This window comes from Scardinius erythrophthalmus, assembly GCF_964197995.2.
Source record: "Scardinius erythrophthalmus genome assembly, chromosome: 6".
In the NCBI taxonomy this organism is placed as follows: Eukaryota; Metazoa; Chordata; class Actinopteri; order Cypriniformes; family Leuciscidae; genus Scardinius; species Scardinius erythrophthalmus.
The window spans coordinates 4,567,728-4,595,608 of record NC_138226.1 but is presented as its reverse complement, the minus strand read 5'-3'; the positions used below and the strand labels follow the sequence as shown (position 1 = coordinate 4,595,608).

At 36.3% G+C, this 27,881-nt stretch overlaps 3 protein-coding genes across 6 annotated transcripts in view; 2 read left to right on the top strand and 1 right to left on the bottom strand.

Moving 5' to 3' along the window:
* The window catches only part of scn1laa (sodium channel, voltage-gated, type I-like, alpha), a gene marked incomplete at its 3' end in the record, with an annotated part of 54,728 nt that extends 41,350 nt beyond the window's left edge, over window positions 1-13,378 (bottom strand). The window contains exon 1 of the mRNA XM_081368696.1: window positions 13,020-13,378. The remainder of the gene's footprint in view (window positions 1-13,019) is intronic.
* Window positions 13,098-24,258, top strand: slc38a11 (solute carrier family 38 member 11). The gene is made up of 12 exons (XM_081367575.1): window positions 13,098-13,378; window positions 17,421-17,507; window positions 18,711-18,785; window positions 19,304-19,438; window positions 19,542-19,607; window positions 20,218-20,324; window positions 21,373-21,452; window positions 21,948-22,018; window positions 22,121-22,282; window positions 22,404-22,516; window positions 23,389-23,520; window positions 23,624-24,258. The coding sequence occupies exons 1-12, from the start codon at window positions 13,330-13,332 to the stop codon at window positions 23,909-23,911; spliced, it is 1,365 nt and encodes a 454-aa protein (XP_081223701.1). The 5' UTR covers window positions 13,098-13,329; the 3' UTR covers window positions 23,912-24,258.
* A 2,013-nt stretch (window positions 24,259-26,271) lies between these two features.
* The window catches only part of cobll1b (cordon-bleu WH2 repeat protein-like 1b), a 54,440-nt gene continuing 52,830 nt past the window's right edge, over window positions 26,272-27,881 (top strand). For 3 of the 4 annotated variants that reach the window (XM_081368052.1, XM_081368054.1, XM_081368051.1), the window contains exons 1-2: window positions 26,272-26,416; window positions 27,429-27,500. In XM_081368052.1, the coding sequence (XP_081224178.1) occupies window positions 26,376-26,416; window positions 27,429-27,500 (113 nt within the window). In that variant the 5' untranslated portion in view covers window positions 26,272-26,375. Of the gene's footprint in view, window positions 26,417-27,428; window positions 27,508-27,881 lie in introns of all 4 variants that reach the window. The other variant, XM_081368053.1, reaches the window with a different exon arrangement.

The following is a 27,881-nucleotide window of genomic DNA, read 5'->3' as shown; positions in this document are numbered from 1 at the left end:
ATCACAACATTAAAAATGAGGCCCTCTTTGACACATCTGCATACAGTCAGTTGCTGAAACAGCTGGAAAAGAAGTAATGACATGCAATTAATCGATCATTAATGTTACTTCCGAGTACATGGGTTGTCGTGAGCAATTAGTGAAGGAGGAGATGAATTTCCTTTCATCAGATGAAGCACTATAGGCCTAACCGCGGAAAAAATCTCTTCTAATAGGTGTATTCTTAAAAACCCACAACGTTAAAAGTGATTAGCGACTCATCACACCCTGCACTTTGTTGAGGAGGGGAGGGGGGGGGGGGGGAGACCACACTTCACTCCAGGAACCAAACACTGAATAAAACTAGCAAACATCACATGCTAAATCAGGCAGGGGAAACTAGAACAATAGAGGAGCCACATGTGAGAAACATATTGCCAGACATTGGTCCTAGGACATTTCCTCTGTAATACTAAGAATCATTATCAGATATAATTTCTTAATTTCATTACCATATCATAATATGTCTTCAGGTCAATAAGAGGAGACATCATTTCCTAGTTCTACAGATATCAGACTTCACAAGTCACGCTGGAAGGACACAAGATCCCAGATCAGAATCCTGGTTGGAAAACAACAATTGTACCCAATGAGCAAAATATTATAATGCACTTTTGGTATCCAAGATGTGAGGGTTCAGTTCTTGGCCTTTTTTTTTTTATTCTGCTTTCTACAATGACAAAAACAATCTGCTCAACCAACTTAATGAACAATATACCATGAATTATTCCACTGGCAATCACTCATTTCTCTCCTCAAATCCTCATTCACATCTCTCGCCTAGTCTATTTTTGCGATACCCTTTAAAAATTAATATTCTCCATTTGTCTTCACTTCCAATCCCTATTATTAGTATTCATTCCTGTGTGAAAGATAGTAAAGGAGGGATTAGGAAATACAATATGATATATTTATTTGTTAAAATTATTTAAAAAGCAATTTGATTTATCAATCACATTATAAAAAGTCAATACCATTTTTTTCCATTTAAGCCAACTGACTAGTCACACGTTATTAAGATATTAATTTAGTTACTTAAAGGGATAGTTCACCCAAAAATGAAAATTCTGTCATCATTTACTCTCCCTCAAGTTGTTCCAAATGGGTATGAACACAAAAGGAAATATTTTAAAGAATATGGGTAACCTAACAGTTGATTGGCCCCGTTGCATCCATAGTATGGAAAAAAAAAATACTATGGAAGTCAATAGGGTCCATCAGTAATTATTTTGTGTTCATACCCATTTGGAACAACTTGAGGGAAAGTAAATGATGACAGAATTTCCATTTTTGGGTGAACTATACCTTTAAATATATACTGTGTAAATATAAACATGTAACATTGCTAACATTGTTCTACAGAAATAATAAACCATAATAATGAGCCTTTAAAATATAAATTAAGCACTCAAGCACACACATAAAGCTTGCTGCAGAGACACTGGTAAAACTAATGATTATGAATGTGTCGGGGAAAAAAAAAACAGTAAGGAGACTGTCTGAACATTTTAATAATTAATTAATAAACTAGTGTTTTCTGAGTCAGTGTCAGCGGCAAAAATTAAGTTGATTCTGACTCGCCATCTACGCAGTATAGTGGATGCACCTATAGAGAAATGCACATTAAGTTAAACCAGGGTTCCCATACCTTGGTTAACTTCAAATTCATGGACCTTTCAAGGACTTTCCAGGTCTAATACCCTAAAATTCAAGGACTTAATGTGTGGACACATTTCAAGTGAGAGCAAGGTTACCTTGTAAGATGCATTTTTACAGTTTTGCGCACGTGAACGTCATGGCAATGAACAACACAAAGTACCTCACGCGGGAAACACTTAATGCAACGCGTAAATGCGCGTAACTAACGCAAATCAAGCAAGCTAGTGTGCATAGGCCACGAAGTGTTGGCGAAATAACACATTAGCGGACCAGAGGGAATAATATGTAATTTTTTACAGAAAACTCCTTGCACAAAATAAATTCAAGCACTTTCAAGGACCTGTATCTATGTATGTTTATTTTCAAAAACTTTCCAGGGCCTTGACATTTTTTTTTCAGATTCGCAAACTTTCAATGATTTCAAGGACCCGTGGGAACTCAGTTAAACGTCACGCAGTAAAACTTGGTACTAATGTAGCTTCACTTCATGCAAACACTTAGATATATATTGAAGTGGATTTACTTAATATAAAGTTAATGAAAGTTATCATGAGGATTGTAATATTTAAAGCAGATGTCTTAACAAATGTCAGTGGACCGGGAAGATTTTAAAACGAGCCGTTCATTCATAAATACGCAAGATCGCTGTGAAAATACAGACCGGAAGTCAAAAGACAACGAGCGCAGCGCTGAAAAGAGGCGGGGCTACATAAGGTCTATATTTGTGGCAATAGCCAACAATACATTGAATGGGTCAAAATTATCGATTTTTCTTTTATACCAAAAATCATTAGGATATTAACTAAAGCTCATGTTCTATGAAGATATTTAGTAAATTTCGTACCGTAAATATATAAAACATTTATTTTTGTGAGTGAATGCAGCACAATCGTGAACATAAATGAACAACTTTAAAGGAGATTTTCTCAATGTTTCGATTTTTTTGCAGCCGCAGATTCCAGATTTTCAAATAGTTGTGTCTCAGCCAAATATTGTCCTATCCTAACAAACCATACATCAATGGAAAGCTTATTTATTCAGCTTACAAATTATGCACAAATCTCAATTTAAAAAAATTGACCCATGTGACTGGTTTTGTGGTCCAGGGTCACATTTGCTTTGTTATCACCTCTCTCTGTTTTGGTGTAGATAATTAAACCATTACACTGGTTAGAAGTCTGTCCGAAATCAGTTTCAGCAGGCACCTTGGTTTGCAAACGCTGTATGCAAAGTTGCTGCCATTTAAGTCTGTCCAAGCTTTCGGGACGCAGCCCATGCTTGAGGTCGATGAATGATAGACAGACATTTGGATTTCCTGCCCTACATAATTACCACATGGATCTGCCTTGTTAACGATCTGTCCGTCACAGACTGCATGACTTCGCCACTTCCTGTACAGTTTTTTTTCCTGCGACCTTCCGACCAATGAAAATTTGGTCGATCAAGCCTCTTCTCAATAGCTGTGTCCGAAACCGCTCCCTATCCACTATATAGTGCACTATATCGGGTGTCGGCCATTTTGTAGTGGTATCCGAATTCTGAGTGAACGACATCATTCCCTACATTCGTTCACTACTTTTACCCACAATCCTCTCTGAATTCGAGTGTACATTCGATGTACACTTGCTGAAGCACTATTTCCAACAATCCAATGCGGAGAGGACTGAGCGTGCGTGAAGCAAGTTTAAACCAGGGATTACTTTACAGCTTTCTTATTTCTGCTTTAACATTTATTTCATGCTAGTTTTATTATTATTCTTTTCAATCATTAATCATTACTTGAATAAAACATATTAAAATATTGAGACAATATTATATAGATGCATTTTAAAATTAAATGAAATTATATTAATGAGGTAGCCTAAAATTATTATTATTTTTTATTAAAATATTATTTAGGCATTAACTCAATTGAAACTGTAAGGAAGAGATGATCATTTGGTGGATGATTTAAAAATATTCGTTAATCATTTGTAGGTGGCGTATTCATTCGAATGTAATAATCATGAGGGCGCACAACGACCACGTCATCTGTGAGCGTGAGAGTTTATAACAATTTCAGTCGACGGAACTACAAAGCTGGCACGGAGGTATATATAGTTAAAAAATAAAGTCATTATGATTGTTATTGTTGTTAATATTATTTATAAAGAGTTTTATCACTACGTGTGACGAAGCCGTCCAGCTCCGACGCACAGTGTAAACGTCAGCGTCCGAATTCACTCACTTCATTTCGTTCACTCCTTGCAGATATAGTGCACTCAAATGCCATACACTATATATAGGGATTAGTGAATGAGTGAACGAGTGACCAGTTTCAGACACAGCTAATGACTATCATTTGGACTATTAGGGGCAGCCCTATTTTTTAGCAATTCAAATGTAAATATGATTAGCCACAAAGCCACCAATTGAAAAGAAAAAAAAATCAGTAAAATCAACTGGAGGAAAAAAATAAATAGGTAAGGCTTTAGTCTTTCAACATGAATGTGGAGTGAACAGCCTCAGGCTCGGACCGCTGGCTGAACGTCTGGTGCATATATCACACTTAACTGGAAACACTCCAGGATTTGTGAAGTCGTCAACTCATTGGTTGAATTCTACAGGATGTCCGGGAGACATGCGTGTCATGTTCTTTAACGGTCCTCCTGGAAACAAAGATGCCATGATGCCAAACCCCCTCATGGAAGAGGAAAGCCGTTAGGGTTGGGCCGATAGACCATCGTCCATCGCAATGGCTGACAGACATCACGATGTTGAGTCTCGAGCATCGTGATACCCCCCCCCCCCCCAATGTTTCCATGGTGACGCGTCATGCTTGGCGCGTGATTTACCACAGCCAAAATAGTGCCGTATGACAGATGTAGCGCTTTTATTTCTAAATATTAACAAATTTGCTTACCATGTCATCAACTATCTTATATTCCAATTCTCAAATATCTGTAAGTGAGTTTGTTTTGTCGTTTAAAAACCTTTATAAATGATCTTAATCTGTAACGGGAGCCGTTGTGTTTACAACTGTGACAACGAGCGGTTACGTAAAGTACGTAAACGCTTGACGTACGTAAAGTTTGCGGTATAGACTCTTTAAAATACGTCCAAGAGTTTTACACACCGGTCTGTTATTGTAGGGACATCGACGTTACATTTTCACATCCCTAAACGTGTAGAAAAAAACTAACTGTGATTGGTTGCTTTACATGTCAGTCAAAAGGCATCTGGGTGGTGCTCGGCCAATGAAAGCGGCTATGGAGTGCAGACCTTCTGCCATCAATCAGTCCAAGTTCTGGCTACGTGAGACTAATTGAAGGGGGAGGACAAGATCTTAGGATTCAAGAACTGTAGGGAGTACACATCTGAGGCCAGAGATCGCCCACTTCATGGCACTTTGCAGAATACTGCGACCAATACTTTCAACCAATACTCCCTCAGCATCACTTGGGACACAACATTCTGACAAATGATTAGTTGTATTTCAATGCGCTTTCAGTAACGGCAGGGATGCACTGGGACTAAAAACAGACCTCTGTCAGCCTACTGCAAACTATAGCCTGCTGTATAATCTAGTTCATATTTAAAGGGTGACCAAACGTCCTGCTTTCCCAGGACATGTCCTGTTTTCACGTCCTGTCCTGGCCGCCCTGGCTGTTTTTTGTAAAGTGATGAAAATGTCCTGGTTTTCATTATTTTTCATTGGGCCATTAAGCTTGTACTTTAAATACACGCTTGCCTTTGCACACAAAACATATGAATGGCTTCGGCTTCGCCCCGTCTTGTTATAATCAGCGCGTTCCTCAATCCGCAGTGGCAAGCAGAGAGCACGTCAGAATCATAGGTCAGAATACAGAGGCCTGTGTGTGTGTGTGTGTGTGTGTGTGTGTGTGTGTGTGTGTGTTCATCTCAGCCTCATGGTCTATCACTGCTTGTCAATGTCAGAATATTTTAAATGAAAAATCAAATAAAAGTAGGCGGAGTTTACGTTCACAGAATTTTAGCAGCGTGACTCGTTTCAGTTTACGGTCAAATGCGAGATAAGATGTAAGTAGCTAACAGCGTTAAAAAAAAAGCCCTAATGTAAATTCACAGATGATTTACAGAGAAAATTTCCATGTTTTCATTTCGGTCGGGATCCGTGTAAAGCAGAATGCATGAACTGCAAAGCTGGCACGTACGTGTCAGTGTCAAATAAAGGTGATAGCGACCTAGAAGCCCACATAAAGAAAGTATAGGCTACAAGAGAACATCAGGAGGATTGAAATTGGTTTTTTACTGAGATAGTGTAGTAGATGTTTTATTTTAGTAGTAGATTTTTAACCTATGGCCATGAAAAGAAATAGTGTCATGTAAAAGGTGTTAAAAGGTTAACTTTATTTTTTTTATAGTATTCTATTGTTGCGGGCCAAACATTGAATGGAAAGGATTTATTAATTTATGTATTAAAGTACAATAACAGCAAGGTTGTGAATGCATTTGTCAAGTATTTTTTGATGCATTCACCCCCAACCACGCCCCCACCCCTTAACCACGCCTCCCCAAACCACGCCCCCGCCCACCAACCACGCCCCATCCTCTTTTCTGAAAACTAAAATATGGTCACCCTAATATTTATTGATTTTTATGATATGTCTGAAATAGCCGTTTTGATATTGCAAAGGCCACACAATTAAACTGAACCTTAAACAATAAATCTCTGTACAGTAATGTAAATTTAATCAGCTGGTGTTTTGGTGATTTTCAGTTGATGTATGAAGGCAGTTCTCCTCAAGTTCACGTGTCCCATCAAGAGTAATCTATATTAAGTGAAGTTTATCACATTGAACAAGTTAATATTTACAAATAACAAAAGCACAATCCTTCTTTGTCTTTAAAAGAAGTTCTATGAGCTTTTTCTTAAAAATAAATGCTCGCTAAAATTCCCCAATGTCTGAAATACACTCATCTGAACTTAAGAAACTCGTTCTCTTTTTAAAATCTTTGCATATGTAGCCTACTTTGTATCTAAATTAGGTTTCAACAGATTTACAAGTCAACCGGGCCCACCTGCTACCATCCGTTTGAAACAGACACGATCTTCTGCAGCTCGCTGAGGATGTAATAAATCCAGATTATTATCTGCAGGTCATACACTATGTCCTCTGAGAGATTAACAGGTTGTTGACCACATCTGTACTCCCAGCAGATTCCACATTAGTTTTAATTAGAGATTGCATAGCTGACTGACAGGCCCGGTTATGCAAACAAGAGCCAAAAAAATCTTCAAACAGAGACATGAGTCAACATCTAAACGATGGCTGAAGTTACTCCAAATTACACATGATATTCATCACACGATTACCATCGACAACAGAAACCCGACTCTCACTCAGAGCCTCTAATCTCTCCTCATGACATATTGACTCCTCTGCAAGACAAATACACCTGACAATGGACACTTGTCACAAACAAAAGCCAGCTGATCTGCTCTTTATCAGCCACTGTAGAAATCATTTTTCTGCTCTCATGTTGTACAACTCTAAAACTCAAAACATTTGACATCGTAGCACTACTTGATAGTTTTTATTGATATAATAAAAAATAAAGCACTAAAAACTAGTCAGTCGATTTTATATTTAGGCATCACATTCCAGCCTCGTCTCATTGTTAATACGTACATACAGTAGGCCTAGGTATTAAAACGTAGCATACAAAACGTACATTTGGATAGATGCCGAAACATACAATATGGATATATTGACAACACTTAAACATAAACATTATTATGCATTACAGCTAAAACAATTTTTTACAAAAATGTATGAATCTTTTCTATCATAAAGTAGTTGTATAATTGCCGTTTTACGATTTTTGACACCTTAACCCTACCCCCAAACCCAAAAATAACCATTTTATAGAGAATATAAAAATAAAATAGCCTATAAAACATTATAGACAAAAATGTGTAGGAAAATTTCAATTCTAGTAACAACATAGCATTAAAAAGATATTTTGAGTCGCTAATCCAACTCCTACCTCTAAACCCACCCATAACCATTCCTTAAAACATATGTGCAGTTAAGAAAAAACATAACAGACAGACGTGTAATCACAATCATTTATTTATTGCAAAAATGTCAAAAGCGGTACCAAAAGTAGTCCAAAAGACAATGGCGGTATAGAACAGTTTTGTATGAGGTATAGAGCAGAATTTAAGTTATTAATCGCTGAAAATCTTATCCCGATCCCCTCCGTGAAGGCGAAGGTTTAAAACGCACACCGCCCAAACATGGTGTGTCACAATCTGTGACGAAGCAGGCGAGAGCCAATGAGCATTTGATATGATTGTTGTAAAACATGTCATAAAGCTTCTTGAGGCGGCAATTTTGGAATTTATAACGAGTGCGCTAGGATTTGGTTTACGGCCACTGCTGAGAATAGAAATAAAGATTGCTGAATAAAGGCTTGAATTTCAGTCTGTTCCTCACAACTGTTTGGATTACAACGCACAAATAGAATTACTTTTGTGAATTTATTGTGGCATTTTGGTGTATTTTACAGTTCTCAGTCACAGCATAGGCCTATACTGAAAAAAACGAAATACAAAAAAAAAATATAGGCTATATATATATATTACATGTTAAATACTGGTTTCACAATTACAGAAATGTTATTCATTTTAAAGTTTTAAAGTGTAGATTGAAACGAGTTTGCATATATATTGCATAGGCTAGCCTATATCATTCATGGACTATAGATTTTAGGCCCTAAATCAAAAGTCTGGCTATTTGAGACTGGTACAACAATACCAACCAATTCTTTCTTTGAACCAAACAACCTGCACTGGTTGAGGCTGGAACACAGTCCTGTTTTTGTCACACACACACACACACACACACACACACACACACACACACACACACACACACACACACACACACACACACACACACACACACACACACACACACACACACACACACACACACACACACACACACACACACACACACACACACACACACACACACACACACACAAGAACAGAAGGAAAATCCAAAAGTAAAGATTTTATTTTCGCAATGCATGAAGCTGTTTCAGTTTTCAACACCCTTGTCCGAACAAATTGGTTTACATAATGCAAATATTATAAACCCCCCTCCCCCCCTCCCCCCACAACCACAAACAGTTTCAATCAGAAGCCATCATGTCAGGCCCAGGCACTTCAAGTGGTTCCCATTGCCTTGTGAGAAAAAACATTACGTTTCCCAAGTGTGGATATACGATGATGTGAAACTAAAAACCTCGAAGAGCACTTAGCAAAACGCCTCTGAATCACAACCCGTTCTCAGTAATGGATCTAACAGCCTATATTCATTGATACCTCCAGTCAGATTATAATGCATTTCTTTTTAATACTGATACTACGCGATTAGAACAGAAAAGAGACTGAACATTAGAGAAAAACAAGACTATTTCAAACGGTTAAAAGCCAGTGGTGAAACATCTACTATGATTATATAATATAATATTAATTTCATAATATACAACCCCATTTCCAGAAAAGTTGGGACATTTTGTAAAATGCAACAAAATCAAGAATCTGTGATTCGTTCATTCTCTTTAACCTTTATTGAACTGACAAAAGTACAAAGAAAATAATTCCAATATTTTCACTGACCAACTATTTTGTAAATATAAATAGATTTTGATTTTGATGGCTGCAACACACTCCAAAAAAGTTGGGACAGAGGCATGTTTACCATTGTGTCACATCAGCTTTCCTTTTAATTACACATTTTAATCGTTTGAGGATACTAATTGCTGCAGTTTTGCAAGTGGAATTTTTGCCAAATATATCGCCTGATACAAGACAGCTGCTCTACAGTCCGTGGTCGTCATTCTCTGATTCTCCTTTTTATGATGGGCCATACAGTATATCACTCTCAGAAAAAAAGGTACAAAAGCTGTCAGTCACTGTGGCGGTACCTTCTCAAAAGGTACACCTTTGTACCTAAAGATTGCATATTAGTCCCTCAAAGGTACATATTGGTACCAAAAGTGAACATATTAGTACCTAAATGGTACATATTAGAACCCTTTTGAAGGGTACTGTCCCAGTGACAGCTTTTGTACCTTTTTTTTTTTAGATTGTAGAGTACATTTTCAGTAGGAGACAGATCTGGACTGCAGGTGTAGAGTGTCTTCGAAACATTGGCATTGTCTTGCCCTAATAACCATGGACTTCCCATGAAAGATGTCCTCTTAAAGGCAGTATATGTCTCTATAATCCCAATACATCCACATCAGTGGTACCTTCACACACATACAAGACACCCATGCCGTTTTCACTGATGCCCCCTCATACAGATGTTTGCATTTGCACCTGTTGCTGATGAAAGTCTGGTTGGTCCCTTTTGTCTTTGGGGATGAGAACTCAATGTCCAAAAATAAGCTGAAACGTGGACTCATCTGACCACAGCACACATTTCCACTGTGTTTTGGACCGTCTGAGATGAGCTCGGGCGGCATGAGATGAACTCAGCGGCATCTCTGCACTGAACAGATGTATAGCTTTCTCCTTGTGCAACAGTGATTCAAGTTGCATTTCTTGATGCAGCATCAGACTGTGTTAAATGAAAATGGTTTTCTAAAGTACTCCTGAGAACATATTGTTGTAATTAACAGAGTAGCATGATGGTTTCTCATGCAATACCATCTGAGGGCTCAAAGGTCACGCACATTCAACAGAGGTCTCCTGCCTTGCCCTAGACAGACTGAGATTTATCTGGATTCCCTGAATCTTTTAACAACATTATGTATGGTAGAAAGTTTGTAATCTTGATTTCTGAATTGTTTGACAATTCTCTCATGAAATTTAGCACAAAGTGGTGAGTCTCCATGACCCATCTTTTCTTTGCAAAGACTGAGCCTTTGGTGGATCACGATAACCTCACCTATTACCAGTTCACCTGCTTATTGTGGACGGTTTCAAAACATTTTAACTTAGATATTCTATAATCTTTTGACTTTTATTTTGCCTCTGTCCCAACTTTTTTTGGAGTGTGTTGCAGCCATCAAAATCAAAATGTGTTTTACAGAAAACAATCAAGTTGAAAGCATTGGAAATATTTTCTTTGTAGTTTTTAAAGGTTAAAGAGGATTAACAAAGCACGGATTCTTGATTTTAGTGCATTTTTACAATATGTCCCAACTTTTCTGGAAATGGGGTTGTAATATACTACTCTAGGGGTGCTAAATTTACACCTGACTACATTTTACGACTAAGTAAAATCAAAAGGGACCCTTTTGCTCTCATAATTCACTGGTCTTTATGCATGACTCAACCTGCAGTTATTATTTAAAAAAGACTTTTATTCAGCATTCACCAGATCAAACTTGCCAGTAAAAATGTCAAAATTTTTACATTTTAAATACATAGGAGAATCCTCTTCTTTTCATCACTTCTCTCCAACCATCTGACTATGTCCAGTCGACTTAAGAGCCAATCAATTCCAATCAAATGATAACGTCCTCTTGAGTTCTTACTCGACTATTCACAGAAAAAAATGCATCAAATTATTAAAGAAGTAAAGGGTCGAACAGTTTTTTTGTGTTGTGTAATTGATTTCAGTCAATTTGCTAACTTCCGACAGCCATCATTGGATGGCCCCCAAAAAATATTGACAGGAGAGTCGAGAGCTTTTCAGGACTGCAATTTGGCTATTTGTCAGGTAGTAGGGACATTTTTGGCGTATTATTCCATGAAAAAAATAAATAAATAAATAAATAAAAAAAATAAACAAAGTGTTTTACTACATTAGAATGCGAGCACAATTTCTCTCATCTTATGTAACGGAAGACAGCCTTTATATGACTGCCTGCCTGCCTTGGAGAAATACCTGATTTAATTTAAATTGGCGCCTCCTGGACTGTTCTGCTTATAGCGGAGGTGGGCGTAACAGAAGAATATGCCTTATTCAATAAAATCCATCCTGCACGAAATATAAAGAGCAATTGTGAGACGATTTTGGTGGCATATTACAATTTACAAGTGCAATCCTTCCTCTCTTAACTATTGACCACTGTTATGTTAGCTGCAGTCAAATAAAACCAAACCGATTTGAAGAATTAGTTTGCGAATCCGAGTTAATCGATTCTTGAGTCACAGCAGTTCTCGAATCAACAATCACCAACTCATTAAACCGAGTCATGTCTAAAGCCGAAAACCAATGCGCAATCTGACTAAAAGCCTTTGAGTGCAGATTTGACTGATAGGGCAAAAGTAAGTTTAAACTTGACTGTATGAGCGTTTTGTCTCATTGTGTTACATCACAATTATTTAATTATTTTGAATTTAAATTATTTTTAGTTTGAGCTGAATCGGAGCTAAAAACAAACTGGACTTGAACACATTGGGTTACAATAAGCTAATAAAAACATTATTATTATTTTACATTGCTGTAAACAGATCACGTTATAGGATTAATTAGGTTTATTGAAATGAACTGTTCGAAAGAACCGATTCCAGGAGTCGGACTGCACGTAGTTCATTAAACTACATTCGGGGTTTTGCAGTCTAGTAGCCTACAAAAAAAAAAAAAGATTAAAAAATAAATAAAAAAACATTCGTATTTAGCTGAATGAACTATTTTTATCTTGTGGCATCATCTCTTCCACCGCAGGTTCAATCAATCACTGGAAAAGTGGATTTCCAGGGCGTCAACCCGGGTTAGGACAGTTCACATGTCTTTCTCAAAAAATCCCACGGTGAAATGAATCGTTTTCAAGATTATGGCGTTTGAGCATTGCACTAATCAAATGCATCAGGAGCGAGAGATATTATAAAATGCTGTAGGTTGAATTAGAGCACAAAACCCGTGGCGCATGAGGCCAGTGCTGACATAGGCTACTGTATAAATGGATGTCGGAAAACCAAACAAATCAATCAATGCACAGATATGTAAATAACTTTTTTTCATGTGCATCGGATGCTGTTATGACAACATTGACATACTGTATGCAGAAACAGAAAAGTAGGCTAAACCTATATCACAACCTAAACTATTTATATAAATGACAGAAAAAACAACAGGAGTTGTGAATGTTCTTGTCAAGACTGCATACTCTCAAAGACAAACTAAATGAGAAAAAAAAATCTAAAAACTAAGCATGTTATTGAGTTGTATAATCACAAACTCAGCCTTCTTTTTAAAACTCCTTGTTAAATTAAACTCTTTTATGTGTCTGTCATGGTATTGTCATTTGCATTTAATTATAACCTGGAGCATTTTTTCTTGATCATACAGATTTGAATATCTTTCATCAGCACTTCATGATCTACTCACCATCTTTCTGCAACAAATCAGAGAATTTCTTCGAACATGAGGGAAAAATTAATCCTCGGGGTCCAGGAGCAATGCTGTGATCCAAGGTGGAGGAAAAAAATCAGTGTGGGCAACTTATCCCAAGTAAGTAGCCTAAGAAGAAAACTCCCAGGGATTTTCAGCGAGAAATAAAATCGCAGAAGTCTGCGATCAAAAAGAGCGAAGTGCCTGAGATCCGAGAGATGAGCGCTTCCGGTTATTCATTAGACCCAGAGAGAAATCACCGATCCTACTATGACTGAGGTTGAGCTTATGAATATTAAAGTGCGAAATGACAACGTTGCTTCGTCCACCGTCTGTTGGCTCTGATGTTTTGCCTCGTGAGTATTAATTAGATTGTGTCGACGTTGCTTCATAAACTTCCAATGAAGAACATTTGCTTGTGAATGTTAAAAACTAGGCCTTCGCCATAGTAGGAATCCTAAATTTTCAGATCTTGACGGACACTGACGCCAGTACGACGGCAAAACGTCTCCTAAACGCGCTAAAAGTCACGATGGTTCACTTTTTCACGGTTTCATTTTTGTCTGTGTATTTCTTTGTCACGAGAATGTTTTTGTTTTTTTGCCCCACCCTTTGTGTGTAGGCAATAACTTGCTGTTATTAGGCTAGCATACGCACATTTCGACATAAACAAAAATTAAAGATATCATAGTATCTTTTCTCTGTATACAATTAGATTTCAGCTGGCATAGTGTATTGTTTAAATACTGTAAGTAAAAAAGACACGTTCAAATGACACGTTTACATTGTTGCCCTTTTTGTCAGTTTAACCGCTTCTGTGGACCCTTTTCACAGACTGATGATGTGTTTTCTTTTTTAAATATTTATATTTATGCCTATATATTTAATTTTCTCAATGTATGTACCTTTACAACACTATAATTTGTATTATAGGTATTATATTTTCATTATAATTAGGCCTACAAGAAACTAGTAGCCTAAAGTTGACATCTAATCTGACTACCATTATCATCTCTCTATTTTTTTTCCTCTTTTTAAAGTTGCCAAAACACTATTGTGGAGTTTTTCTTTTGCTCTTTAAGCAAATGGGAACATGAAAAATATATTGTAGCCTAGTCTCTCATTCACCACTATAAAAGTTTACCCAAATATGACGACTTCTGCTTTTGAACCCGGAAACGTGAATAAAGGATCGGTTGTTCACATTTATAAGTCGCTTTCTTAGAAGCAACTTGTAGTTTAAAAATCTGACAATAATTTACTTTAAAATCATCATAGCCTTAAGGCTACCTCAGACAACATTTTAATATATTCTTTTGGCTTGCTTACTACAAAATTTTGAACTATAGTTCTTTAAGGTTTCATAAAATCTTGTACTAGTTGAGTAAAGCAAGTTTGAAGCTTTTAATCAATTTCACAATAACTTCAAGTTGACTTGTCAGTTCAAAACGTCAGTCACACACTGTTCAGAGAGAGAGGGCAGCGAAACCGAATGGCGACACCTAGTGGATTAAACCTCTCTCTTTTTTTTTTGTCTGGAAATTTTACATTTGTTAAAAAATAGTGCATTGCTGCCAGAAATTCACTGTTTTGTCTGGTTTTCTTTCACTGTTTTACCCACACATGCATTAAACATCCATTACACTTTTGTTTTTAGTTTTGTAAAGAAATTTAGGGAAGATCGGGGAGTTAGTAACACGGGGTCAGTTGTAACACAGTTTGTTTGTTGTCTAAATCTTAAAGTCTAAATATAACAGGTTTCAACATACAGTCAAGAAAGAATGCTTCAAATGATATTACATTGCCACAAACATTCTGACGGAAAAAGAGAGAGAGAGAGATTTTTTCCTTTTTCAAAGGGACTCATTCAAGATTTACAGAATTTGGTGAAGCTTATTGGTGACATTACATTATAAAGAATTTCTCCATAAACAAAATTTCATTTGTTTTGTCATTAATAACATTAAGGACTTTTTAAACGACTCCATCTATTAAGAATAAATTACATTTAGGCGTGCATTTTGCAAATTTTTGTTTATGGATGAAAATATTTTCCATGAAAAAATGTAGAAGTTCACAACATATTCAAACAATTTGCTTCTGTGGGTATAAGGACATAACATCTTTTAGAAATAATTTATAATTAACATTTCTTGGGGCAAATAGAAAAGATCTAACATCAGACCAAAAATGAAAAGATAAATCACAGTTGTACAACAAATGAGCCAAGTCTTCCTCGTGTATAAAAGTGCAATTGTTTCCACTGTCCATCGATTTTGATAAGAAAGCTTGAGATGGGTAGATTTTGTGAAGTATTTTAAAGTGTACCTCTTTAACTTTATTCAACATACAACATTTATATGGATTTAACAATGCCTCTTTCCAATCATTATCACTGATCTATTCTGTACATAAAAAAATAATTAACAAAAAAAATCCCCAAATTCACATAAAAATAGGTGGAAGGCATTGTATCTGGTGACTGAACGAACACACACTCGCACAGAAACGGTTTGTCAGTGCTGCTCTACTAAAATAGTTTAAAAACTTGGACAACAATGACATTTCTCCCTAGCGAGGTAATAACAGCGCTGATCTTAAAGCAGTTAAACTTATAGTTTCGCTATTAGTAGAGACGCTGCCGCCGAACACTGTTGAGAGACTCGGGTAATTCACACACGTGTAATCTCTCTATCTCTCTCTCTCTCTCTCTCTCTCTCTCTCTCTCTCTCTCTCTCTCTCTCTCTCTCGCTCACTGTGTGACTGAACCCTTATACAGTACACACACACTCACACACACAGCAATTGCTTTGTGCTAAGTTTAAAGTTCTAAAAGAAATACAAAAAGGTTTTTTCTTCTCATTAAATGGTTTACTTTATTCAAAATGTATTATCCTTGGTTCTTCTATAAAGTTCTTGCATACATTAGATAGGATCTTTGCAACATTTACCCCCCGGATAGTGATACAAATCTCCCCAATAGTGGGGTAGGATGTAACAACGAAACTCTTTGTATTTGACATCAACTCACATAATCTGTAAATGTGTAGTAGTGAGTTTTATTCGTAGTAGACAAATGTGGCTATCATGTATCAAAGTTTGAGAGATCTAAAACAAATAACCACTGAGTTACTGATGCTCCAACAAAAAGTGTTACTTCCACTAATAGGCCCTTATATTCAAGAATAATTTCGATTTCACTTTTGAAGCAGAAGCGTATTTTAACAGTTGAGAAACATGCATTCAGTCGTTTTACTATTAAACCATGGTAAACTTCAATAATGTATAATATAAAATAAAATACTCCAGTGTTCACAACTGATCTAGTTTTTGGTTTTGCGCTCATGAAGAGTGTGGACTTGCTGAAGGTTCAGACGTCACAGGTGTTTGCTCAGCACCGTCTGCAGGACACAAACACATGCACACCTGAACACTGTGTTTGAGTCTGTGTAAACTACAGCACATATGGCGTATCGTTACAGCTTACGTACGTGCATCCCTATTTGTTTGAGTATCTTTAACATATAAACATATAACATCTATCTATCTATCTATCTATCTATCTATCTATCTATCTATCTATCTATCTATCTATCTATCTATCTATCTATCTATCTATCTATCTATCTATCTATCTATCTATCTATCTATCTATCTATCTATCTATCTATCTATCTACCTACCTATCTATCTGTCCTTCCGTCAGTCCGTCTATCTATCTATCTGTCCGTCCGTCCGTCCGTCCGTCCGTCCGTCCATCCATCCATCCATCTCTCTGTCCGTCCGTCCGTCCGTCCATCCATCCATCCATCCATCCATCTATCCATCTATCCATCTATCCATCTATCTATCTATCTATCTATCTATCTATCTATCTATCTATCTATCTATCTATCTATCTATCTATCTATCTATCTATCTATCTATCTATCTATCTATCTATCTATCTATATTAAGTGCAGCCACTTTCCACTATTTCACAAGAAATTGAGACTGTTGAGCAAATGTTTGGCCAACAGCTATAATACGGTTTAACAGGCTTTGTGTGTCAAACACAGATTAAGTTATTCATGCAGAAACAGCTTTTCCGACAGCCTGTGGCTGTCGTAAAAAAAAACGCAAAAAGGGTCGTATTTTTATTCTGTGGGCGGACTGACTGAATGAGGTGGAGCACTTTTACTCCATGACATGGTAGAACATCCATCTAGTTCATCACAGAAGGATTGTTTTTAATGGAAAACCACAAAAGAGAGAAAAGTGGCACAGTTCAACAGGTGAGTTTGCACATTATTTGCTGATTGATAAATAATCATAAATCTGAGATAAACTGAACATGTTCCTGATGTGAGTTTTTGTCTTTTCAGATGGAGGATGACAGGGATTGTTTGTTGTCCTCAGATAAGGACACGGGGAAAAGTGGAACTAGCTCAATATCTTCTGCCTCATTTAATTTCATCAATTCCATTATCGGATCCGGAATTATAGGTAATATTTTGTTGTTAATGCTTATACAAAATAATAATATCAATGTAATAAATGCAGACAGGCAGTACCAGTCAGAAGTTTAGACGCATCAATCCAATATATTTTCCTCTTGATCTTAATAACTTGTTGACAAATTGGGTCACTTTTGCCTCATAAACTCCTAATTACTGTTTATTAATAGTAAGGTAGATGTTAAGTTTAGGTATTGGGATTAAGGGATGTAGAATATGGTCATGCAAAATAAGGCATTAATATATACTAATAAACAGCCAATATCCCAGTAATGCTAATAATCAACAGTGAGAATTGGACCCTAAACTAAAGTGTTACCATAAATTGTATTTATATAGATGTTGTTACAAAGCTAACATTATTAATTGATGAGTTTGAGCAAGTGTTTAAAAAGCTTCTCATGAAGATGGTCAAGAGCATGTCTAGCGAATAGTTTAGTATCTAAAATATAGAAATTGTGTAAATCTGAAAAAATATAAATCTGATTTGTTTATAAACAATTTGTCTCTACATAATTCCCATACTTTCGTAGTTTTGATGACTCTTGGTTGACATTTTATATATTTTTTTATGTCTTGTCTAATTACTTTTAAACAAAACAGAATATTCCTAATAGATATAGTTAATACAATATCTTTATAAAATATCTAAGTCAAAAGCATGTTTAATGGTTTGGATGCATTTATGTTCATTATTTTCTCACATTTGTGCATATTTTAATAGGTCAGTAGAAGTGAGAACTGGCTTAGATTCCACGCGGTACAGGATCATATGACTACTGAACAGCCCCAGTCAGTTCACGTGCTTCTGCTGCAGGAAAAAAAAAGAGAAAAAACTATATTTTTTTCTGGTCCAATGATTTGGGGTCCAGAAAAGGTCAGCGTTATAATACTGTATACATTTGAATGCATATATGCATTCTTGGCGGTAGCTATTTCTGTGCTATATCACCTGCCTTATCAGAGGGGGAAAACAAAACTAGTTAGTCAGCTGATCTTTCCCACTACCCTGTAGAGGAGACTGGGGCTAGTTATCACATTTATGTGAATATTTCCATGTATGGGTTTATTTTAAGTCATCTTTTATGTAGATACAAACCTTGAAATATTTGTCTGCAAAAAATGTGTTGACCAGGTTATAGTGTTTAACAAGTCCCTCCACATCTCTGGTCTCTTGGTTTCATTCATCTAGGTTTGCCATATTCTTTGAGTCAGGCTGGTCTCCCAATGGGTCTTCTGCTGCTTTTTCTGGTTGCCTTCATCACAGGTGTGCACTGCAAATGTTCATTCCCTTTGGTACAGGTGTGCATCTACATGACAATAATGTGTTTTTGGTTCCACTTTATTTCGATAGTCCACTTTAGACGTTCTACTAACTATAAGTAACTTTGCAACTACATGTCAACTAACTCTCATTAGAGTATTAGTAGACTGTCAGTAGGTTATGGTTAGGTGTTAGGGTTCGGTTAGTAGAATAAGTTGACTTGTATTTGCCAAGTTACTTATAGTCAGTAGAATATCTTTTGGTGGACCATCAAAATAAAGTGAAATAAAGTGTTATCAGATATTAAGCATACAGTCTTACTAATACTCTATTGACAGTTAGTTGACATGTAGTTGCAAAGTTACTTACAGTTAGTAGAAAGTCTAAAGTGGACTTTCGAAATAAAGTGTTACCGTGTTTTTTTAAAGTACTTGCATGCACTGGTTGCAAAGAAAGCCTAAAATAAAGTTGAGGGGATAGTTTGCCTGTGTATATATATATATAGATTTTTCTTTCTGCAGATTACTCCATCATTCTGCTGGTCAGAGGAGGGAATCTGTCTGGCACTCACAGTTATCAGTCTCTGGTTCAAAGCACATTTGGCCAGATAGGATATTTGATCGTGTCAGCTCTGCAGTTTCTTTACCCATTCATCGGTAATCACAGACATCTGTCCTAATGACCTTTTGTTGTATTTATATTGTGAGGTGAAGTGACATTTAGAAGAATATGATTGCCTTTATTGTGTCCCACATATAGCTATGATCAGCTACAACATCATCACAGGTGATACGCTGACCAAAGTGTTTATGAGGATCCAAGGAGGTGAGCTGGTTATTACATTTACATTTTTAAAGGGGTCATCGGATGCAAAATTCACTTTTATATGGTGTTTGCATATAAATGTGTCTTTGCAGTGTGTGGACACAACCACCATACAATGAAAAAAATCCATTTAAAGAGACATGCACCAAAACGGGTCGCTGTTTGAGGAGGTAAAAAGGGTGTTTTACACAACCATTGAGGAATTTTAACCAAAGTATGTTACCAAAGTAACTTTACACGAAGACCCTAAAGAATCATACCAACTTGTGGAAACGGGCATCCGATGGCATAGCATTCCTCATACATGTGCCTTATAGGCATGAATAGGCATTATTGACATGCAAACGTGGATGATATTGTGTTAATATTTCAGGTTTTTATAGCAACTGTTATTCTGCTTGATTTTAATTAGTGCTCTTTTTTGACTCTGAAAGTTACAGTATGTTTTCATAGTATAATAAAAGCATGATAAATTAATCTGGGCTCTAAATGTCTTGTGTCCGTGTTTTGAAAGGACACCTCCAAAAAATAGTCTCCGTTTTTTCCTCTGTGAACGCATTGATAAAAGCAGAAACTTAACACTTGTTTTTGTGCTCTTTGTTTTTTCCAGTTGGTCCCGGAAACATTCTTACAGAGAGACATTTTGTAATTCTGATGTCCACTCTTCTATTCACACTTCCCCTGTCTCTCTATAAAGATATAGCAAAGCTGGGAAAGGTTGAGTATTACCAACTATTCGCTGTGCTCTTTATATATATATATATATATATATATATATATATATATATATATATATATATATATATATATATATATATTATCACTTGTGATCTGTAGCTTTAAAGGAATATTTCACCCAAATATCTGTCATTCGCCTGTTATTTACTCACTCATGTCTTTTCAGACCTGTATTTTGTTGTATTTCTGTGGAACACAAAAGGACAATTTTTTCATACAACAGCATTTCATAGTGACCATGTCTGATTACCTATACGTCAGGCTCTAAAATGGACAAAAAAGCACAATCATATATAGTTTTATAAGAATAGTCCATATGACCCGTGTGCTACATTCTGATGTATTTGAAGCTAGGGCATTGTTGTGCTCCACAGAAAAATAACATCATAGGGTTTGGATAACATGAATATTTTTGGGTGAACTATTCCTTTAAAGGGTTAGTTTACCCAAAATACCATTAATTACTCACTCTCATGTCGCTTCAAACCCGTATGACTTTCTTTTTTTTTTCCGTTTAATTGTTTTTGGTGAAATTAGAGAGCTTTCTGTCCCTCCATTGACAGCCTATGCAACTACCACTTTCAAAAAAACAAAATTTACCACTTTATTTACACAACATTAATCTTCAACGCATGTTCACGCAACAACGTCTGCTCTAACATCAACACAACATGCATGCTCTGGTGAAGACGCGTTGGAGATTAATATTTTGTAATGAAAGTGCTAAATTGGTTAGTTTTTTTGCACAAACAAAGCACTTGTGTCGCATGGATTACTTTAATGATGACTGAAAAGCTAAGATGTTCATTAATATGCATTGCCCCTTTTAAATAAATAAAAAAATAAATAAAAAAACTTTGCTACCTTTCTAGGGCTTGAAAGTGGTACTTGCATAGGGACAGAAAGCTCTCAGATTTTATTAAAAAGATCTTCATTTGTGTTCTGTAAATAAAGTCTTACGGGAAAGTATTACATAATTGAAATCATTAAATTGAAAATAATGAACTCTCTCCCTGCTCTTTTCCAGGTATCTTTATTGTCCATGCTCTTGACTTTTGCCATCCTCATCACAGTGGTCGTGAGAGCCGCAACACTAGGACCACAGATGTATAAAATCCCTCTTCCCGTCTGTGTGCATTCATTCACACCGTCCACCATATGCTCATGTTTGCTGACCGCAGCTCAGGATAATGATTTACCCTTTTAAACACTCATTTCTCTGAGAAAGGATCTTAATGCGCTCCATTCATTGGGTTTATTTAATTTTTTATTTGATTTTCCATCATATTTTGGCCTTTGTGTAACAAGGCATATAGTGACACGCTCCAGTAAAACAGTACACATATGTTTTGTGATACTCCCCTAACCTGTGTGATCCTATAGCGGATGATTAAACAGCCAAAAAAATCACTGTAATACTGTTTTCTGCTATTATTATCGAGACTTGGGAATGTGACTCTTTTTGGCATGCTAAAAAAATAACTATTTAAACCCCCCTTGCAGCATGGCAGTGACTTTTGCATGGGCATGCACAAACATTAACAATTATTTACACAATTAATTCCTAGCTTTATGTGTTTACGTACATTTTTTTGTCCACAGACCTGCATCAGATGATGCATGGGTGTTTGCCCGGTGGAATGCAATTCAGGCAGTTGCTGTCATGTCTTTTGGTGAGGTTTCACTTCCAGTGATATACACTTTTCTGCATCAGTGTGCGTCAGAGATGAGCATTCTCCAAATACAATAACGTTTTCAATTGAAAAACTTTTCAGCTTTTATCTGCCACCATAACAGCTTTATGATCTACGGGTCGCTGCAGGAGCCCACGTTGAGCAGCTGGTCTCTTGTCACGCATGTATCTGTGGGCTCAGCTGTACTGGTCAGTGCTGTCTTTGCAGCTGCTGGTTATGCAACTTTTACTGGTTATACACAAGGTAAATTATTGTAAATCAATATCTGCACCAATTACTTTGATAAATCTGTGTTATACGTTACACAATACATTGAAAGAACCTGAACACGATTAGTGTTTTCCTGTTGTGTTTCTCGTCCAAGGTGATATATTTGAGAACTACTGCAGGAATGATAACTTAGCTACATTCGGTCGGTTCTGCTACGGTGTCAGTATAATCACCACGTTCCCTCTGGAGTGCTTTGTAACCCGTGAGGTGAGATAATTGAAGCTTTTTATATGGGTGAATCTTCAGCTAGGGGAAGTTCTGACTACTTGATAGCTTGAAAAACAAAAATTCTTAATGTTAAAACATTTATCACATCCTGATGAGAAGATCTGACCAGGCCTTGATCAACCTTCAAGTTGATTTTCCATCATAACCAAATATATATCGTTCTCTACATTACTTGTGATGGGATTGACATTAGTACTGGGGACAGTGATTCTTTGGCTAAATACATTTTTAAAAAAGTCAAATTTATAAACTTAAATACCAAACTAATTGAATGTTCGTAGCAGGGTTATTATAGTTAACAAACTAAAACTAAAAAAAACCTAAAACCATAAAATACAATACAAATTAAGTGAAATAAAATAAAACAATTTTATTTCACTACATATATATCAGTTAGTTTATTTATTATTTTTAGTTTAACCTGATGTAGTTGATTGTAAAAAAAAACAATATAAAATGACAAAAATACAACAAAAAGTACTAAAACTTTAACTAAAAATTAAATGAAAATGGAACATAATTAAAAACGAATTCAAAAAATGTATAAAAAATATAATAGTATCTCAATTGCACAAAAATAACACTGGTTCTTATGACATTTTTTTTTATATGGTATTCTAATTTTAACCATTTTTATAATTAATTACAAAAGGAAAGTTAAAAGCATTTAAAATCATTATTTGCAACACATTGTCAAAGTCTTTAGACATTTCCAGAGCTTTCTGTATGACATTACAGTCATCCATTGCTGCATGCAATGTTTAAAATCCATTTTAAAGTGTGACATACTTAATTTGATTGTTTTAGAATTTGTCTAACTTTAAATTTGGTCCTTTCTTGATGGTGTCCAGGTGATCTCCAATGTCTTTTTTAAAGGAGAACTCAGTAACATCGCCCATTTCATCATTACCTTGGTGATCATATCAGCAGCGACTGCCATATCCCTCTCCTATGACTGTCTGGGTATTGTACTGGAACTAAATGTGAGTTTTCCTGTTAATTCATTTTCAACAATATATGTGGTTAGCAACAGTAGTTGATGTTGCTGGTCAGTCACATTCAGAGATGTCTGTAAATGTTTTTCAGGGTGTTTTGAGTGCTATACCTCTCATGTTCATCTTCCCCGCCGCCTGCTTTCTGAAGCTCTCGGATGACCGCTGGTTTCGTGGGGAAAACCTCATTCCCAGCATCATCCTGGCAGCGGGTGTTTGTGTAATGATAATCGGCTTAGTCATGATGGTGCTCTTCCCTCAGGACTGTTCACACGGAGCAGAGATGTTCTACTGTACCGTCTCCAACACCTCAGTTCCCAGCACCACTTCACCCAGTGCGCTGCAGTTTATTAACACCACACAGAACGCCAGCACTTTCTGACTGAAATCAAATTTACTGGAATCGTATTAGATGCTGTTTTCTAGAGATACATTGTTGGTACAATTGTTGTATTAAAGAAATTACATCATAACAAGGCTACACAATATATATGTTTCCAATGGAGGTCTACCTTCTTGCATACCCACCACTAATTTTAAGTTGCATTATGTTCTTTGAACCCACACAGTAGCTTTACTATAGGAACAGACCCAAATTTATGTTTATTCACTGATAATCTTTCCCTCTTTGAACTTTGGCTGAACGTTAGGGTCAGTTTGAATTAATGCAATGGAGAAAGAAATTAAGGTCTACACTGCTTAAATCAATCGATTTTTTATAAACACGGTAAAAAAAAAAAAAAAAAAAAGAACAGAAAAGCTGCATATTTGCAAGTTATGTGGAGGTGTTTATTGATTTCAGTCATTATAATGTCGTTGAATTGATTTTTATTACATTCTTTTTTAAATGTTTTATTATTATTATTACAAAGGAATGGTTCACCCAAAAATTGTTTTACAACTGTATGAGTTTATTTGTTTTGTTGAACACAAAAATATTATATTTTAAAGGACGTTGGCAATGAAAAAGTTGCTGTTCCCCATTGACTTCCACATTATGAAAACAAAATACCGTGGAAGTCAATAGAGACCAGAAACTCTTTGGTTACCAACATTCTTCAAAATATCTTCTTTTGCGTAACAGAACAAAGAAACTCATCACAAGTTTAAAACAATGAGGGTGAGAAAATAATGACAGAATTTTTATTTTTGGGTGAACTATCCCTTTAAGATTGGATATGAAACGCTATAGGCCTATCTATGAAATTAGGCTCAAGACAAAATATTTCACAATTTATCAAAACATATTTAAGCTGTCTCCTCGGGATGTTATGGAAATGTTCATGATGACTTTTAGAAAAAGAAAAACCTCCCGTGATGTTTGTCTGTAGCCTAGTTAGGTTTAATTTAATTGGTCAAATAACCTAGTTAGTGTGTGGGAAGTGTGGTGTGCTTTGGCTAACCGGAGATACACGAAATGACTTGAAATTCACAAGGAATTATATTAAGACTTCAGGTCGACCCCAATTTCGCTACTTTGTGAATATCACATAGCCTAAAAATATATCCATATTTCCTCAGAATAGCACGACACTCCAAACCGAGTTTGTCGTGTATTTTGACGGCCTCTTTTCTTAAAAGCTCCAGTTTTCTACATGAATGGTTGCTTAAACACAATGACAACAGAGTTAATCTGAAAAATATTGACCCTTTTCAAATTTCCGGTTTTCTCAGAAGCGGAAGTCGTGAATGAGAGACGACATTAATATACTTTTCGTGTTCTCATTTGCTGAAATAGCAAAATAAAAACTCCACAATAGTGTTTTCACAACTTAAAAAAATAAAATAAAAATAACGCCAGTCAGAAGAAAGAAAGACGTCAATAATTTGACTGTCACTCCCACAGACTCTGCATAAGAAACACCCTCACAGCAGCGTAAACTAGGCCTAGTTGTCATTCGATGTAAAGGTAATATATAGTACAAAGTGTAATGTTATAAATGTACATACGTTAAAAAAACCCAAAATATAAATAACTGCAGGATTTACGATGCTGATGACCGTTAAAACACGTCATCACAGACTGTAAAAAGGCCCACGCTAAAAGCACGAGGCCACTTTTTTTTAGTCGTCTTGACAAAAGACCCAGAAGTCTACTGTTTTATGAAAGATTTCTCATTGGATATTCTTCAGAAACTCTCCTTAGATGTATGATGAGCATAACATACGTCTTTTAAACGACATGAAGGTGAGTTAATAATGACAAATTTAATTTTGGTGAAGGCGTCTGAAAAAATAAGTACTACAATACAGCAGTTATATCACTAGATGTCGCTATTTTACCAGTTTTGGTTCGCCACGTCAAGTGTACTAGCCCATCTAAAATCCTCCATGACCAAATGTGATCATCCTTTAGTTTTACACCATTTGCATGTCAATCAACATTTTACTAATATATCAATATGATATTTATGAATGAATTATGCTGCGTTTGAGAAGACTGTGGAAGGCTCGCCTCAAACAAACTTTAATCTCTCGCATGGCATTACTGTACAGGATTAGAGCACATTCACTGCTTTGTTGTGACTTTTCTTGTCCGGGGCGACATGCAAATGTGTAAATCTGGAGTGTGACCAGTCGATTAATCTTGCGTGAAGATGGGAGCGACTGTAACTCATCGTGTCATGACTTGAAAATGCGAAGCCGCCGTCTTCCCTCGGTTAAATAGGAACAGAGGAGCGTCTGTTGACAGGGGGAGGACTCTGGAAAATATGGTGGGAGTTGCAGAATTTTAAGGGGGTAACGGGACTGAAGTGATGCAGGGACCAAGAAGGAGTGCTTTAAGTCAGCAGAAACGCTCCAAAACGTGGTGAAGTTGTTGTTATGATGGTGTTTTGACGAGACTGATGACAGTTGACAGCCACGCGAAACTTCAACGGCGATCAAGGTAACGTTACGTTCAATGCGTCATTCTCATTCAAACTATTATGACCGTTTTATTCATGAACCACAAAATGAATTATGAATACAACATACCAAAATTGCTTCCTAGTGATGACTTACTGTTAAGTTTAATTTTTGTTTTGCTAGTTAAAAAAGTATGTTGAGACGGGATTCGAACTTGTGTTGTCTTGAACACTATCACACCGGCTAACGTAATTTGTTAAAAAACGAATTCGTTTTTTCAACCATTTTTAGAGGTATTTTTTATGAAATAGTTTTATTGTAGTTTTTTGTTTTTTTACCATTATAGTTTTTTCCTCCCCGAAAAACTATTGTAGGTCTTTGAATTGCATGATGATGTTTTTTGACATTTTCTTGACAGTTGACAGCCAGCAAAAGCGCACTGTTTCCCCCTGCCTGTTGACTACAAAATTAGTTCTCACAATGTTATTTTCCATAAGACAAAACTGCAGGGGAATCACTGGCTATCTGATTAGTTAATTTGCAAGTTTTTGGTTAAATAAAACTATTATGTTGAGGCGGGATTCGAACCCTAGTCACGTTTGGACCACATCACTAGACTAATAATTTTAGCTTGCTTGCTAAATAAAAGTGTCTTTCTTTGTGACAGCCAGTAATGAAAAGATCCTTCCTTCCTGGGAACACACCTCTACATACCCTTCTGAAATAAAAAAATATATAGGCTATATATTTCCTCAGCTGGTTTGCTGGTCCTGAGTGGTTTAAGCGGGTCTTCCAGGTTGACCATCTTAAAAGTGGCCCTTCTAAAACCAGCCCATAGACCAGCCTTGTTGGGAGAGCAGCAAACCAGCTAGTCTGGTGTAAAATGAAGATGTTTGTTTTTTCAACAAGGGAACCATGCCCACTATTGACTATCTGGCATGAAGAACCACCTTCTGCAAAACTGACTCGTCGAGTTTAACCTCTTAATCTGTCAGCACTCCCTTTATAGTCACTGTGCCACGAGTGAGTAGTGTTTGCTCTCTGTTCTTCAGTGCCAGGGATTTCAGAGCCATGCAGGCGGCAGGGATGGATGGCAACGCGCACAGCCGACCGCCTGACCGAAGGTACACCGTAAGCACTAAAAGATTTACTCCTTAACTCTGGGTTTCATCTGTTTAGAGCAGTTGTGTTATACAGTATGTCTTGAACTTTGAATATGCTTGTTTGTTTCAAAATCTTCGATTTTATAACTTATTTCCGTTATTACAATGCTTAGCAATCAGTTTAGGTTAAGAGGTACCTTTTAAAGTTTTGACATCATACAGATTTTTAATATTATAAAATATGTTTGTGCTGTTGTTTTACCATCAACATGATGATGTCACTTCCTTGAGGATGATGTCGTCAACTAGCTTTTGTTAGTAAAAGATATTCTGCGGATAGAATGTGAAGACACATAAATTGAGTAACGATTGAAACATTTGCAATGCATTACAAGCATTGTA

Excerpts from the sequence above, each read along its gene's own strand:
- slc38a11 (XM_081367575.1), top strand. The coding sequence starts at position 13,330 with ATGACAACGTTGCTTCGTCCACCGTCTGTTGGCTCTGATGTTTTGCCT. Across the intron at positions 21,453-21,947 it reads GCAACACTAGGACCACAGAT|ACCTGCATCAGATGATGCAT; the intron begins GTATAAAATCCC and ends TTTTGTCCACAG. Across the intron at positions 22,019-22,120 it reads AGTTGCTGTCATGTCTTTTG|CTTTTATCTGCCACCATAAC; the intron begins GTGAGGTTTCAC and ends AAAACTTTTCAG.